The 13,097-nt window shown below is 51.6% G+C and overlaps 4 protein-coding genes across 4 annotated transcripts; 3 read left to right on the forward strand and 1 right to left on the reverse strand.

Moving 5' to 3' along the window:
* Positions 1–136: 136 nt before the first annotated feature.
* Positions 137–1,041, forward strand: AURANDRAFT_55284 (hypothetical protein; the record flags this gene model as incomplete). The annotated part of the gene is made up of 5 exons (XM_009042826.1): positions 137–275; positions 327–416; positions 467–523; positions 573–701; positions 759–1,041. The coding sequence occupies 5 exons, from the start codon at positions 150–152 to the stop codon at positions 954–956; spliced, it is 600 nt and encodes a 199-aa protein (XP_009041074.1).
* A 1,430-nt stretch (positions 1,042–2,471) lies between these two features.
* On the forward strand, positions 2,472–5,183 carry AURANDRAFT_70404 (hypothetical protein; the record flags this gene model as incomplete). Its single annotated transcript, XM_009042827.1, has 4 exons — positions 2,472–2,673; positions 2,758–2,975; positions 3,031–4,263; positions 4,429–5,183. The coding sequence occupies 4 exons, from the start codon at positions 2,472–2,474 to the stop codon at positions 4,729–4,731; spliced, it is 1,956 nt and encodes a 651-aa protein (XP_009041075.1).
* Positions 5,184–7,436: 2,253 nt separating this feature from the next.
* Positions 7,437–8,255, forward strand: AURANDRAFT_3341 (hypothetical protein; the record flags this gene model as incomplete). The annotated part of the gene is made up of 3 exons (XM_009042795.1): positions 7,437–7,549; positions 7,603–7,759; positions 7,824–8,255. Coding segments are annotated over 3 exons (702 nt in total), but the record flags the coding sequence as incomplete, so codon positions are not given.
* Positions 8,256–9,813: 1,558 nt separating this feature from the next.
* On the reverse strand, positions 9,814–12,784 carry AURANDRAFT_67411 (hypothetical protein; the record flags this gene model as incomplete). The annotated part of the gene is made up of 10 exons (XM_009042828.1): positions 9,814–10,483; positions 10,522–10,683; positions 10,722–10,980; positions 11,317–11,443; positions 11,496–11,651; positions 11,752–11,817; positions 11,941–12,090; positions 12,192–12,283; positions 12,390–12,456; positions 12,503–12,784. 10 exons carry the CDS (start codon positions 12,782–12,784, stop codon positions 9,814–9,816), a joined length of 2,031 nt encoding a protein of 676 aa, XP_009041076.1.
* Between the last annotated feature and the right edge of the window lie 313 nt (positions 12,785–13,097).

The following is a 13,097-nucleotide window of genomic DNA, read 5'->3' on the forward strand; positions in this document are numbered from 1 at the left end:
CCCCCCCCCCCCCCCCCCCCCCCGAGGGAGGGGTCTACCTTGCTTCCTTTAGCCTCGGGCCAGTGGGAGATACGAAAGGTTAAGTGGACGGAAACTTCTACCAGATAATGCTGAAAATTTAATATCTGTAAGTGTAATATATTATACCGATGTCGAAGTTCGCGAGTGGCGATACTTTGGTCCCTTCAGTGCTGGCGGTTCTACTTTTGGATAGTGAAGGGAATCGCATCATCGCCAAGTATTACCAGGGTTTTCTTGGAACGGGACTAGAGAAGGTATGTGATACGGATTATGGCATTAGTATTGGATTGAAACCTCGCTCGTAGTCGAAATTTGAAGCGAAACTTTTCAAAAAAACAAAGAATACGAATACCGCAAGAAGTGATGCCGACGTGATCATGCTCGATAACACTATCGTCTACCCTAGGGCAGTAGTTCAATTTAATTTCTGAAAGCAAGTGCATAGGCAATATTCAGATGTGGTGCGGACACACGTTTTTATGTTCTTGGATCCGCAGAAGAGGTGTGTCCCCCACGTGTATCCGTTATTTGTCATCTAATCATGACTCTAGAATGAAATTATTTTGAATTTGGTTCTTGATGGTCTCTTTGAGGCTCTAAATACTCTCCTTCGTGGACAACTTGAGAGCAGAGCTCTCCTAGAAAATCTCGAAACTGTAATGTTGGCTGTTGATGAACTTGCGAGAACTTAGCGTAACTGCGGAACGCGTTATGAAAGCTTACCCCTTCGTTAATAGGTTGATGGCGGGATGATTCTCGAGACAGATCCGCAGTCCATCACCAGCCGCGTACTGATGCGTGGCGTTGAGGGAACACAGCCAATCACCGATATGTCTATGTCTCAAGCGATTGCTACGGCTAAAGACCAACTATTCAAGAGTGAGTATTTGCGCCCTCATACAGGTGCCTTGAACCCGCCCCCCTTGCAGGTATGAATTGATAAGCCTGGTCCCTGCTGTCCAAACTAGAACCAAGCTGTGCGCCAGCCGAGTGGCCATTTGTACTTAGCTGAGTGGCAATTTGTGGCTATCTGGCACACCTGTAGGGATAGATGGCAGTGAGCATGCCTTCGCGCCTACCTAAAAAGAAACTGCCGTTCTAGCTTGTGAGCAAACAAAATAATTTCAAAGACCTGATTTAAGCAAAACCGCTGGTTGTCGTGGTCCTCTCCCAGCTCGCCGCTTCCCCGGGGTCCGGGCCCCGGGGCGGCGTGGTCACGGGTTGATTTTTAAAGCCCACCCGGAGTTGAATTGAGCATGCGGGGTCCTCTTCCTTAGTTCAATATAGCCACAGCCACCTCACCCCGCTCCAACTTCAAATGCTTAGGCCATTCAACAGCCAGGCCCAAATTTTGGATGTTAGCAGAAACCATATGCACTCAAAAAATAAGCCGCGGGCGCCATCCCGGTCCCCGGGGTGATCTGAGTTTTAGTGCACCAAAATTGGTCACACCCGAGGGGCACGCACTGCGCGCGCGCCGCTGCGTTTTGGCGATAGACGCTGTGGCAAAAATGCGCCGAAAAAGGGCTGCATATGCACCCATTCGCGCGCACTACCACGGGATGATCACCATCTTCTGGGGGTCCACAAGGCGCGCTCGTCCGCGCAAGGTCCCAGGCAACTCAGCGCGTCGAGCACGGGCAGCCGCAGACGCTGGGATCGCTTCGTGGAGCTCATGGCGCGCTCGAACGCGCCCGAAAGCGGGTTTCGCAGCCCGGCGCGCCGTCATGTTCCAGCGACCTGCGCACCGGAACTCGGTCGTGCGCGACGAAGGAACGTCGTCGCGGCACCGCGGGGACCCGGCGGACCCTGCGGACACCGCGGCGGCCATCCCACGCGCGCACCATGGTGTGAATTAGGGCTGCAGAGCGTGGACTGTGGACTATAGCCTAAGGCTAGCCTAGTTAATGCGTATACTACTGGTATCTGCACCTATGGCGGCCGGAGTATTTCGGAGGGTAAATACCGGTATGATAAAATGCCGGTATATACCGGGATATACCCGGGCCCGTTTTCCCATACCGGGTATTTCGGTTTTGGGCCATATCCCGTAGACGGGTACGGCGCGGCTGCAGGGGCTCGGCCGCGACGAGTCGCGCCACGCCGCGCGCGACGCGCGCGCGCGCGCGTGCTCGAATTCGCCCCACTCGGAGCCACGCGCCTGAAAGCCGGCGCACGCGACGCGCCGCCCTTTCTAATCAGCGGAAAGGCGCCTGTGCGTGCCGCATTGGGACCGGCACGGCGCGCGGTGGCTCTGGGAGACCGCAGAGGGGTCGCAGTACTCCATAAATACCGGTATATACCGGGTATTGACCATACCGACGGTATATACCGGTATATACCCGTCCCGCTTTGCCCATACCGCATACCGGGTATTCCGGCCGCCATATCTGCACCTGCGGCTTTGCGCAAACCATGGCAATTTCGTAGGCGCAGAACTGGTTGGGCCGATGTCAGACAGCAGCAGCAGCGACGACCTACCCCTGTCACGGTTGAACCACCAAACTGTTGTGAGGAATCGAGCTGAAGACGTGGTGCAGATTTCGGACAAGGGGAAGGGAACAAGAAAGAAGATGCGTAGAGCGTCTTGCCACGACTCCGGTTCTGACGGGGAGATATCTGCGATGAAACGCAAGAAAATGAAGAGCGCCGGTAATCTGCGCAGTGGGCACAACGAATCAGCGGGAAATAAGAAAGCGATCAAGCTAAAAGAGCTCACGCGTGTGCAACGCGTAGAGCAGGGGATTGCCGCCTTCGAATGGTGGAATTCACCGGATCCGCCGGAAGGTAAGGCCTGGCAGACACTAGAGCACTGTGGCATGACCTTTGAACCGCAGTACAAACCACACGGTATTGCAATGGTCTACGATGGCGTGCCAATCTCGCTAACGCCATACCAAGAAGAACTCGCAACTTTTTATGCAGCAATGCCTGAAGACGGACCGCAGCTAAACGTGTAGCGCAGGGTATCACTTTTCTAAATACGTCTCAAGTTACCCTGTGTGGCAGGTGTCGGGCGGGCAACGAGAGATATTTCAGAGGAACTTCTGGGACGACTGGCACAAAGTACTCGGCAAAAGCCACGCGATCAAGTCCTTTGATAAATGCGACTTCTCCGACATTAGCAAACACCTTGATCGTCTTAAATTTGTCAAACGAGCGGCATCTGATGCTGAAAAAGTTGTGGCGCGAGAGCTGCGAGATGATTGCCAGCTGCGGAGCGGCTATGCGATCCTGGATGATCATCTAGAGAAAGTTGGGAATTTTCGCATGGAACCACCATCGCTATTCCGGGGTCGTGGTAAGCACCCGAAAACAGGCGTCGTTAAGTTGCGCGTGGAACCGGATCAAGTATCAATTAACTGCGGTGCATCTCGACCGCCGCCTATTTGCCTTGAGCTGGGCCGAAGTTGGGGTGAGATTAAGCATGATGACACGGTGACTTGGCTTTCAACCTGGCATGAAAACGTGATGCAGAGCAATAAATATGTCATGCTCGCAGCGAATTCCTCGCTCAAGGGAAAGTCTGACTTTAAAAAATTCCAAAAAGCGATGCAGTTAAAAGGCTGCATTGAACGCGTGCGCCATGGCTACCACAAGAATCTCAAGTCTAAAGACCGCCACCTTAAGCAGCAGGCCACAACTATGTGGCTGATTGACACTCTTGCTCTCCGTGTTGGCGGTGAAAAGTCTGAAGAAGAGGCAGACACCGTTGGCTGCTGCAGCCTTCGCGTCGAACACTTCACATTTCATAAAACGGGGAAAGATGTCGACCTTGAATTCCTAGGCAAGGACTCGATTCTATTCAAACAGTCAATCGATTTTGCTGGTTTCGATGAACATGGCCAACAGGCCTATGATAACATTCGAGAAATGTGCCGGTCCAAAAAAAAGAACGAGCAGGTCTTCGAGCTTATCGAGCCGACTTCACTCAACGCGCATCTCTCATCAATCATGCCAGGACTCACCGCCAAGGTTTTCCGTACATATAACGCGTCGGAAACCCTCCAAAACCAATTACCAGATGCCGAGCATGTTCTCGAAATGAGATCCATTGGCGACAAGCTCATTGCGTACAATGAAGCAAATCGTATCGTTGCAATTCTCTGCAATCACCAGCGCACCGTCTCGGCTGCTGCAGCTACGGGCCTTGAAGCACAAGCTGAAAAGCTGGAGCAGTTAAAGGATCAGCGGCGCGAGCTGCAGAACATGCGCACAACATTGAAGGCTGGCAAAGACAATGTGCAACTTCATTCCGGTCGAGATCCTACCAAGCAAGCTCAGCTTGATGTCGACGCTGCTAAAAAGCTAAAGAATGACGCTAAGACTCAAGAACAGAAGATTGCTGCAACCGCTGCGTATGAGGCCGCTACGATTAAAAAACGTGAAGCAAATAAGTCCAAACAGGCTGAAGCTCACCGGTTTGCCAAGCTCCCCGATGAGAAGGATGTCTCCAAGCGCATTGATATCTGGACCGAGAAAATTAAAAAGCTTGAAATTGACCTCCGCAACAAGGAAGAGAACAAAGAAGTCTCTCTTGGCACTTCCAAAGCCAACTACCTAGACCCCCGCATCTCGGTCGCCTGGTGCAAACGTTGCGACGTCCCCATTGAAAAACTCTTTTCCAAGACCCTGAAACAGAAGTTTGCCTGGGCTCTCACCGTGGGATCAAGCTGGCGTTTTGAAGCGATGCCAATCACGGATTCTTGATAACATAGGCGTGTTCCTGAAATTAGAGGCCTGTATCTAACCAAGTCGCACGTCAACATGTCAGCGATTCCGAGCCCCGAATGCTCCTAGCTCGGGTTCCAACGCGATTGAGTCAATAGCTGGCGCGAACTTCACAATGATTTCCGAGGTTGGATTTTCTTGCAGCTTTTGTTTGCACATTGGCCCAGGGGTCTCTCGTGAGACGGGTCAAACACGCCGACTCGCCTGCTTAACATATCCCGCCGGCGGGATATGTTAAACGCCGCTTCGACTTAGGCTCCACCTTCAACCCCTGCACTTAAACAGGGACCTCAATACCGCCGCTTGTCCTTCAAAGGGGACCTCAGCACCGCGAGGCGCCGCCCACGCCTCGGGCCTGGGACACCCAACGAAGCTGAGTTCGCGACTTGTCCCCCTCCTTAGTCGCCCTTAAGAGCCCCGGGCCTGGCGCCATCTCTGTCCGGGGAGCCCGTAGGGTCCATGGGGCGGCGGTGCGAAGCGGGGCCGGGTGGGAAATTCGACGCGCTCTACGGCGGCGGCGCCGCCGCGCGCGCCGCCGCCCCCGGATGCGGAAGTCGCGGCCCCCGGCGAGACCGCGGCGGCGGCGGGCGACGAGCCCGAGCCCGACCCGCGGATGATGGGCCTCCGCGCGCCGCCGTCGGACGCGCGGGCGGCGCACGAAACTCCGCGAGCGGGCGACGGTCATCGCGGCCAAGGGCCGCTACAACAAGCAGGGCGCCATCCCGGCGGCGATCTTGGGCATGCTCTACGACTTCGTCGAGGAGTGCGACCTCAGCGCGCGCGCGACGTCGGCCTCTTGCCGCGCACGGCGCTCCCCGCGCACTCTCGGGACGGCAATCTTAGAGCGCTCGCGCGCAAAGCGCGCGATAAAATTTAAGCTGTCCTTGGAAATTTTTCGTCGTAAATGCGCTGGAAGCGACCTACGTGTGATCTCCACGAAAGGGGAAACGGACGCCTTCGGCTCGGCTTGCTATCGCGCACAGCGCGAGAGAAAATTTGGGTCGCGTCGCCCAAAATGTGCAACCTCGCTGAGCCTGGTGCTACCTGGCACGTCGCTGTGACGTTAACCAGACAGGCACCACAGACACAGAGGAGCACTGTGCTCTCTATGCCTGCTTGGCAGTCACTCCTTCAGTTCGCTGTCTATAAGACTTGAAACTGGATTAGAATATTTAGGCGTACGGGGTTCGTCCCGGTTCGTCGCGGAAAGTGACATCGCGGATTTCGGCCTGACTAACCTTTGACGACCGATCTCTCTAGAGAGATAGAGAGATTTCTATCTTCATCTTCATTGAATTGCACCTTGATGTTGCAGTGCACCTTACTGCAAAGAATATAGACTGACTTTGATGTCTGTCTCTCTCTCTCTATCTCTATATCTCCATGACTATACTGTAGTACAGTACGCTACACTACCACTACCCTATTACCATCATGCTAGTACTGTACCTACCCTAGTTAGGCCTTCCTTCCCGTTCCCCTTCTTTATAATCAGTTACTATCTTATGACTGAGCTACCGTAAGGTAGCACACTGACTGACTGTTGCCAGGACTCTTTATAGGCAGGAGATGGCTAGAAGAGCCACTAGACTGGTGCAAGATCATCGCAGACGTGGACTCTCTCCATCTATTCCATCCTGTCAAACTACGTTCAACACAAACTCATCGTTCATGCTAACCGACCATAAATATGCTTCTTTGGCTACTTGTATTGAATGTGTCTTATTGAGTATAGTATTTCTTTGGATTATGAGCACTCCAGTTTGAGATAGATGATCTCCGATGTTTGATGTTATCATTTCTGACCTATTTCAAACTCTAGAATTGAAGTTTCAATTCTTTCCTAGTTAGAGGATCCCGATCCTGAGAGTATCCCTAGTTAGGCTCCTCCTCTCCTCTCTTGTACTTTAATTCTCCACGGTTTATGCGTAAGGAGAGTTGCGAGGCTGAACCTGAAAAGGGAATTCCTCGTAGTCAGTGTAGTGAACTTGAAAAAGGGATCTACCTGAATTGAGTAGCTTCGTAATTCCCCATCATCCCCGTAATTTACATTACCCTGTTCCCTCACTATCGCGACGTCACACTATGGAGATGACACTGCACTACCCCGTAACGTTTACCTCAACGTTCCTTAGTACCCCAGTTTTGGGTATTTCTCTCTACCAAGAAGGTACACATCTTGTACTTACAGATGCTAATTCGGTATCTGAAAGGACACCGTGACCTGGCACTTACTTACACCAAGCAGGGAAGTGGTGCTTCACTGCTATTCACCTTGAGCGAGACCTACCCCGAACTGTCTGTCTGGTTAGCGTCACAGCGACGTGCCAGGTAGCACCAGGCTCAGCGAGGTTGCACAGTCGCCGGACAGTGCACCTGCTGGATAGTAGCCTGACTGACGTCATAGCGACGTTAGGAAGGTAGTAAACTATCCTAACTTTCTACTCTCTATCTCTCTACGGTACAATAGTAGTGAAAGTACTCCAGTCTTCATTTTAAAAACCTGGCCGGCGAAAACTCCCATCATGGGCTGTGGAACCTCCTCGGCAAGTAGAGTCGTTTCAGAGACGTCTGTAGTCAACCCGGGCGGTCTGAGTGCGGCTCTGTCTATCGAAGAAGCAGACAAGACGCTTGTTACGAACCACAAACCAGAGCTTGATTTTCAAATAAGTGAGCGCATTTCCTGGCGCAAAGGCGATCTAATTGGAGCGGGTGCTAACGGCCGGGTATACCTGGGTCTTGAAGAAGACACAGGGGCAATAATAGCTGTCAAAGAGATTCTTTTCACTAAAAATGAGTAGATCATATCAGTGTCAGATGAAATGAACATTTGCACTGTGAATTCATTAGGCAAGATCTGGAGGAGCTTGTTCAGATGCAAGAAGAGATTGAGCTGCTGCGTTCCTTACATCATCCCAACATTGTAACCTACCTCGGGACAGATGTGTGCGATGATGATCAAACTCTCTACATATTCACGGAATGGGTCCCAGGTGGTTCCATACAAGTGAGAAAGAGAGCACGCTTGATGCCCGCGGAGGAAACTATCCACGTCGCGTTATGCCTCGTAGGCGCTCGTCACCAAGTTTGGACGTCTTTCGGAGGCAATTGTGCGCAAGTATGTGGCGCAGCTGCTTGTTGGTCTTGACTACCTGCACGAGCAACAAGTCATTCATCGTGACATCAAAGCAGCAAACATACTAGTCGACGATCGCGGTACAATTAAGTTGGCAGATTTTGGTAGTTCAAAGCGGATGGATTCAATGGGCACGATTGGTAATGATAACCACTCTCTCCGCGGTACACCCTACTTCATGGCACCAGAAGTCATCATGCAAACTGGTCACGGGAGAAAAGCGGACATCTGGAGTGTTGGATGCACCATTCTCCAGATGGTCACTGGGCAGCCTCCTTGGAAGAGCCTCCAACTTGGAACGCCTGCAGCACTTATGTTTCATATAGTAAATTCGCAGGCACCACCTCCAATGCCGTTTTGCCCCGAGCGTGCATTTCCGTGTTTAGGAGTGATATTGGTGTTTTAGGTCGACATTGTCTAGGGATCTGCACAGTCTGCTAATGTCAACATTCTCTCGGGACATTGGTATGCGGCCAACAGCTGATGAGCTCCTTTTACATCCTTTTGTTTTAGCACACGGCGCATCGGCAGAAGCTGTTGCTGCTGGACATCAGGGGCACCTCGAACGGCAAAATGCGCCGCCCATAGTCCCGCAGCGTGAAGCCACCACACTCGCGTTGAAGGTTAGACAATTTAGTACTGTGGAGGAAGCCGCAGATCAGACACTCGCACGTCAGGCTATAGGACTGCTAGGTCCGATAGAGCATTCATCCATTTGTTTGATGTGTTGCATGTTAGGTGACGACCCCGACATTGCAAAGGGTTTCCAGCTCGAATCATTCCGCATGCCTCCGTGCGAGGAAGCTGTCGATACACACGGTACGCGGCAGGAGCCGCCCGAAAGGAATGCTAAGTCGGGGAGATGCGGTGATTATGATGATGAAAACAGAGTCGAGCTCTCAAGTCGACCTAAGAATCGTGATGAAGCGCAGGTAAATTTATTCATTTGCAAGGAAGCTGCTGCCCAGTTTGCAGGCGCAGATAAGCACTTCCCGGGTCGACCCCCGACAGCAAGGCCACGTGGGGCACCCCCGCCGAGGACAGCCCGCTCAAGCCAGGGGAAATCAAAGGCGGAAGCAGACCTTGCGGCGACATTGCCTGCCCGGCCAAACAAGTATGATCGACTTCAAGGGGGGCGTTACTTCGAAGAGAAGAGCCCGCTTCTCATGGCTCAACTACCTCCACGCAAGCAGAGCTCATCTCGTGATTTTGCTGCACCAGCATCCAATCGCAGCTTCGGAAATTTGACCTACAATTGTGGATCTTTATCGACGAACAGATCGCAGAGCGGAAAAGCTAATCACGCGGGGGTGGTTGCGCATGGTGACGCCCAGGATCCCCGGTCACATGCAGTCAGCCAGCCGCGGCCACTCGCATGGAGTGAATCCTCAGTTGGGCACGACCACGAGAACCGTCCAATAATAACTGAGGCGGTAAGAAGACGTGTCTACAGGGTGCAATTGCGCTCACTTGTACTGACAATACTGACAAGATCGACAACGTAGGCTCGACGTGAACGAGACGCCGAATTGGAAACCGCAAAACAAAAGGCTGCGCTGGACAGAGAGCGTGCTCGCAAAAATGAGCAGTTTCAGCGCGAACTTGAGACTTTTAAACTGGAAAATATGCGGCACCACTGAGAAGTCTGCATCGGGGCGTCCTCTCGAGAAGCTCGCCGACCTAAGATCTGAGATCTGCGAAGTAAGCCCTGGCCTAGCAATGGCTTGCGGCCGCAACTCGGCGAGCGAGAGAGGGCCGTGGAGATATAGGAAGGGAGAGAAAGGGGGTGGTAGTGAGCTAGACGACCTACCATCATTCAGCCCGAATAAAACTTCAATAAGTCGAATCACTACATATGCATATGCGGATTGAATCAGTGGCCCGGGGACTCAGCTTCTTTACATGAAGGGGGCATATATATTTTCCTAGGCGGGCATGTTCCTGGGCAGAAGACGCGACTTGGGTCTCGCTAGATACCCGAAGCCATCGAACTCTGGCCGTTGTGCTCCTTCAACACGCCAGTGAAGTGTGCCCAATGAAAGCAGTTTGAGTCTCGTATTATGTGCCCCTGAACGGATATAGTACCACACATCGGTGCCAAGTTGTCCAACCTGAAACGGAATTGCAGCATCATTGCGAAAGTGATAATAAGAGTGTTCAATCTCAGAATCAATTTTCGTACAAACAAGGCCCAAATTCTTAGTCAACGCGAATGTGCCCGAGGTATTCCGGGTGAAACCGCCAGAGCTTATTGTGCACTGAATCTGCCCACCGAGGAATCCCCGCGAAAAGTGATCCTGCAGCTGGATGGAAGCGTGTAAGTATCTTGGATGCCCCTCGAGCTGTTGTCTTAGGCTATCCTGCTCGTCAGGCTCGAAGGTCAAGAATGGCGATAGTGGAAGATGACAGCCTTCTAAGACCTCATCTGACGCGCCAAACTGTGGTTCAGCAGGGTGACAAAAAAGGAGAGATCGCACGTGCTCGCCAGGACGATAAGGTGCAGCCCAGATCTCCAACTTGTCGATGTGGATGTCGCTCAAGTTGTTCACAACTACATGAAGAGTCGCCCGTTCCCCAGGCCGGATCGTCGAAGACCTATGCAACCAGAATTATCTCGGATCTTTTGAGCAGACCCAGCTGCTATGTGAGGCATGTAGCTGGCAGGTGGCTCTTGACTACCAGCCATAGTCTTTTTGAATGAGATAGCAACAGTCGGCCTAGGCTGCGGAGAAACAACGCGCCGTACGTTACTCAACTTTGTTTTCTGCCCGGCGCTTTTGGCATTGATCTGTATCCTAATCATCAAGGTGTTGATGTTCGATATGATATGAACTTCGCCGCTTGTTGCGCAATGGAGGGTGTAACGTCCATCAAGAGCAGATCGACGCCTCGCAACTCGATGTCATATTCACTCTGAAGCGGTGACGCATCGAGTGAAAGCGATACAGTTTCGCCTACCGCAAGCACCAGACCCTTGAAACAATGATGGTGTGCCACACACTCCATGCCACAGAAATCAAGGTGCGCAGAGACCAGAACGATTCTAATCTTCAATGGATTCTTGATGCAAACCACTGTAGCGTGACGTTCACCTAAAAGTTTTGTTGGGGCCCAATATCGAACAGTCGGAGCACCTTCGACCCACAGAAGACTTCGTCTCACTCGGCTATCGTCCAGGTCCATTCTACCCCCCTTTGGAAAGGGATCGAAGAAGAAAACACGAGCCTCGTCAGTAGGATAAGTATCTCTGCCTCCATTCAACCTCATATTTGCATTGCTCTCTTCAACCGTGGAAAAGTATGATGACCGGAAATGTGTAAACTCGAGAAACTTAGAAGAAAGGGCGGGAGTCTGGTAGACTTGAGTCGAGTTTGAGGCCAAACCTAATGAATCCTCTCCTCACTGCAAGATTTCATTTAAGTAGTTACCTGAATGAAATAAGCTGCTAGATGTCTCCGACTCCGGGCGTGATACTGGCATGTCAGATAACCACAAAGATTGTGTCTGTGCTTCGACCCGAAGCTCGTGCAAGTTGCATTTGTCAGCGCTTTGCATCTAGATGACAATATTCAGAAGCAGGATAACAACGTTGAACGCAGCCACACACAAGAAGTTTTAAGGCCGCCAGTTGCACGCGACTCCAGCAAGCAGAGCGGCTGTCTCTCCCACTTCCCTGTCGACGAGAGACTCCAAGATCCCATGCATTTGCCATACTGCAGATCAAAGAGAGGAGCGCTGTCGCACCATCGAAGTTGCCGCACTCCTAGATCTCATTTGAGCTCCTCAAGAACTGCGATGTCAAATACCAGATATGAAAAAGATGCACTGGCCACTAGTGCAATGGCTCTGCGCGTACAGCTCACGCGAGAATAAATAATGGAGCCTGCTGCAGCCACATGGCCACGTCCTACAGCATCAAAAGTATGGACCTGTAGACAGCCAAGCTCGATCAAAGGCTGGAAAGAGGCTTTACATGATTGCCACATATGCTGAGAAGCTCAACACCAAACTTGAGCAGTAGACGTTTTCTGGGTGGCAGTCGACTCGCGTACCATCGGAACATTTTTAGTACAAGTTCCTATCAAGCGCAGAAAAATCAAATTAGGGCTTTGGTAGCGAAGGGCACATACCGCAGCAAGAGGTGCCAAATGTATTGGATATTTTAGTAGTTCATCCAATGCCTCGCACGCACAAGCAGATACCTGCAGGACCACAAGTATATCGTTGCTTTTTTTCGTGCACCCCTCCCTCGAATATCCTTCTCGATGTAACGTGTTCTACGCAGTATCTTCAGCACGCATACTTCCAACTTCTCCTCGGTGGTTTGATTCTCACAGGCAGTGCCTGTGATCTCGACAGCAAAATATGGCACCTCCATACAAATCTGCGTCAGACCTGCAGACAAAAACTCAAAGATATGTTCGATGATTACTTTGCACACTAGCGATATCTCCGTCCTCCAGGCACGCAAGGGCCGATGCACACCATGTACACAACGCACCTGCATACCATTGAGGATCATTTGCAGCTCTGAGCTCTGTGATTGCTTGGGTCGCGTGAATTGCTGCCTATTCACTCGGATCAAGAAGCGCCTTCTGACAATGCCGACAATACCTCCAAAGGACAGCAACTCATGAGGGCAAGGTCTGCAAAGCGCTTCATCTGGCGAGCTTTTTGCTGCTTGTGGTAGCCCCGGGGAGCCTTTATTCGATCGTTGTCCAGTATTGAGGTAAGTGAGAGCCCTGTTATGTTTGCTGGGAGAGAGACATGAATAGAGCGCGGCAATTTATTTTTGCCCAAGCCAACAGTTCTTGCGTTCGAGGCTTTCTTAAATGTAGGGTAATTGCTACCGCGGCACCCTAGTGCCGCGCATTCAGTAGCAGATCTAAAGCACATGCACTTACATCACTGATCATAAACTGTTGACTTACGTTACAGCATCTGTGTGAAGTGACGAACATGCACGAAAAAGAACCAATTTAACCGCAGCATCAAAGCTACAAGATTATAAGTGACGTGTAATCAATTTGTGCCGTTCTTACGTCGTCGCCTGTAAACTTCCTTCCTTGAGGGTAAACAGCATTCCATCGGAGTCCACGTAAATGGTTGTAGATGAAATTCGATCAGCATCAGCTCCATGTTGCTTGGCGGCATAACGGACTGCCACATTCTCAGCTTTGAGTCGAATGGTCCGTGATGAAATGCCTGA

The sequence above is a fragment of the Aureococcus anophagefferens genome (genome assembly GCF_000186865.1).
Source record: "Aureococcus anophagefferens unplaced genomic scaffold AURANscaffold_38, whole genome shotgun sequence".
In the NCBI taxonomy this organism is placed as follows: domain Eukaryota; class Pelagophyceae; order Pelagomonadales; family Pelagomonadaceae; genus Aureococcus; species Aureococcus anophagefferens.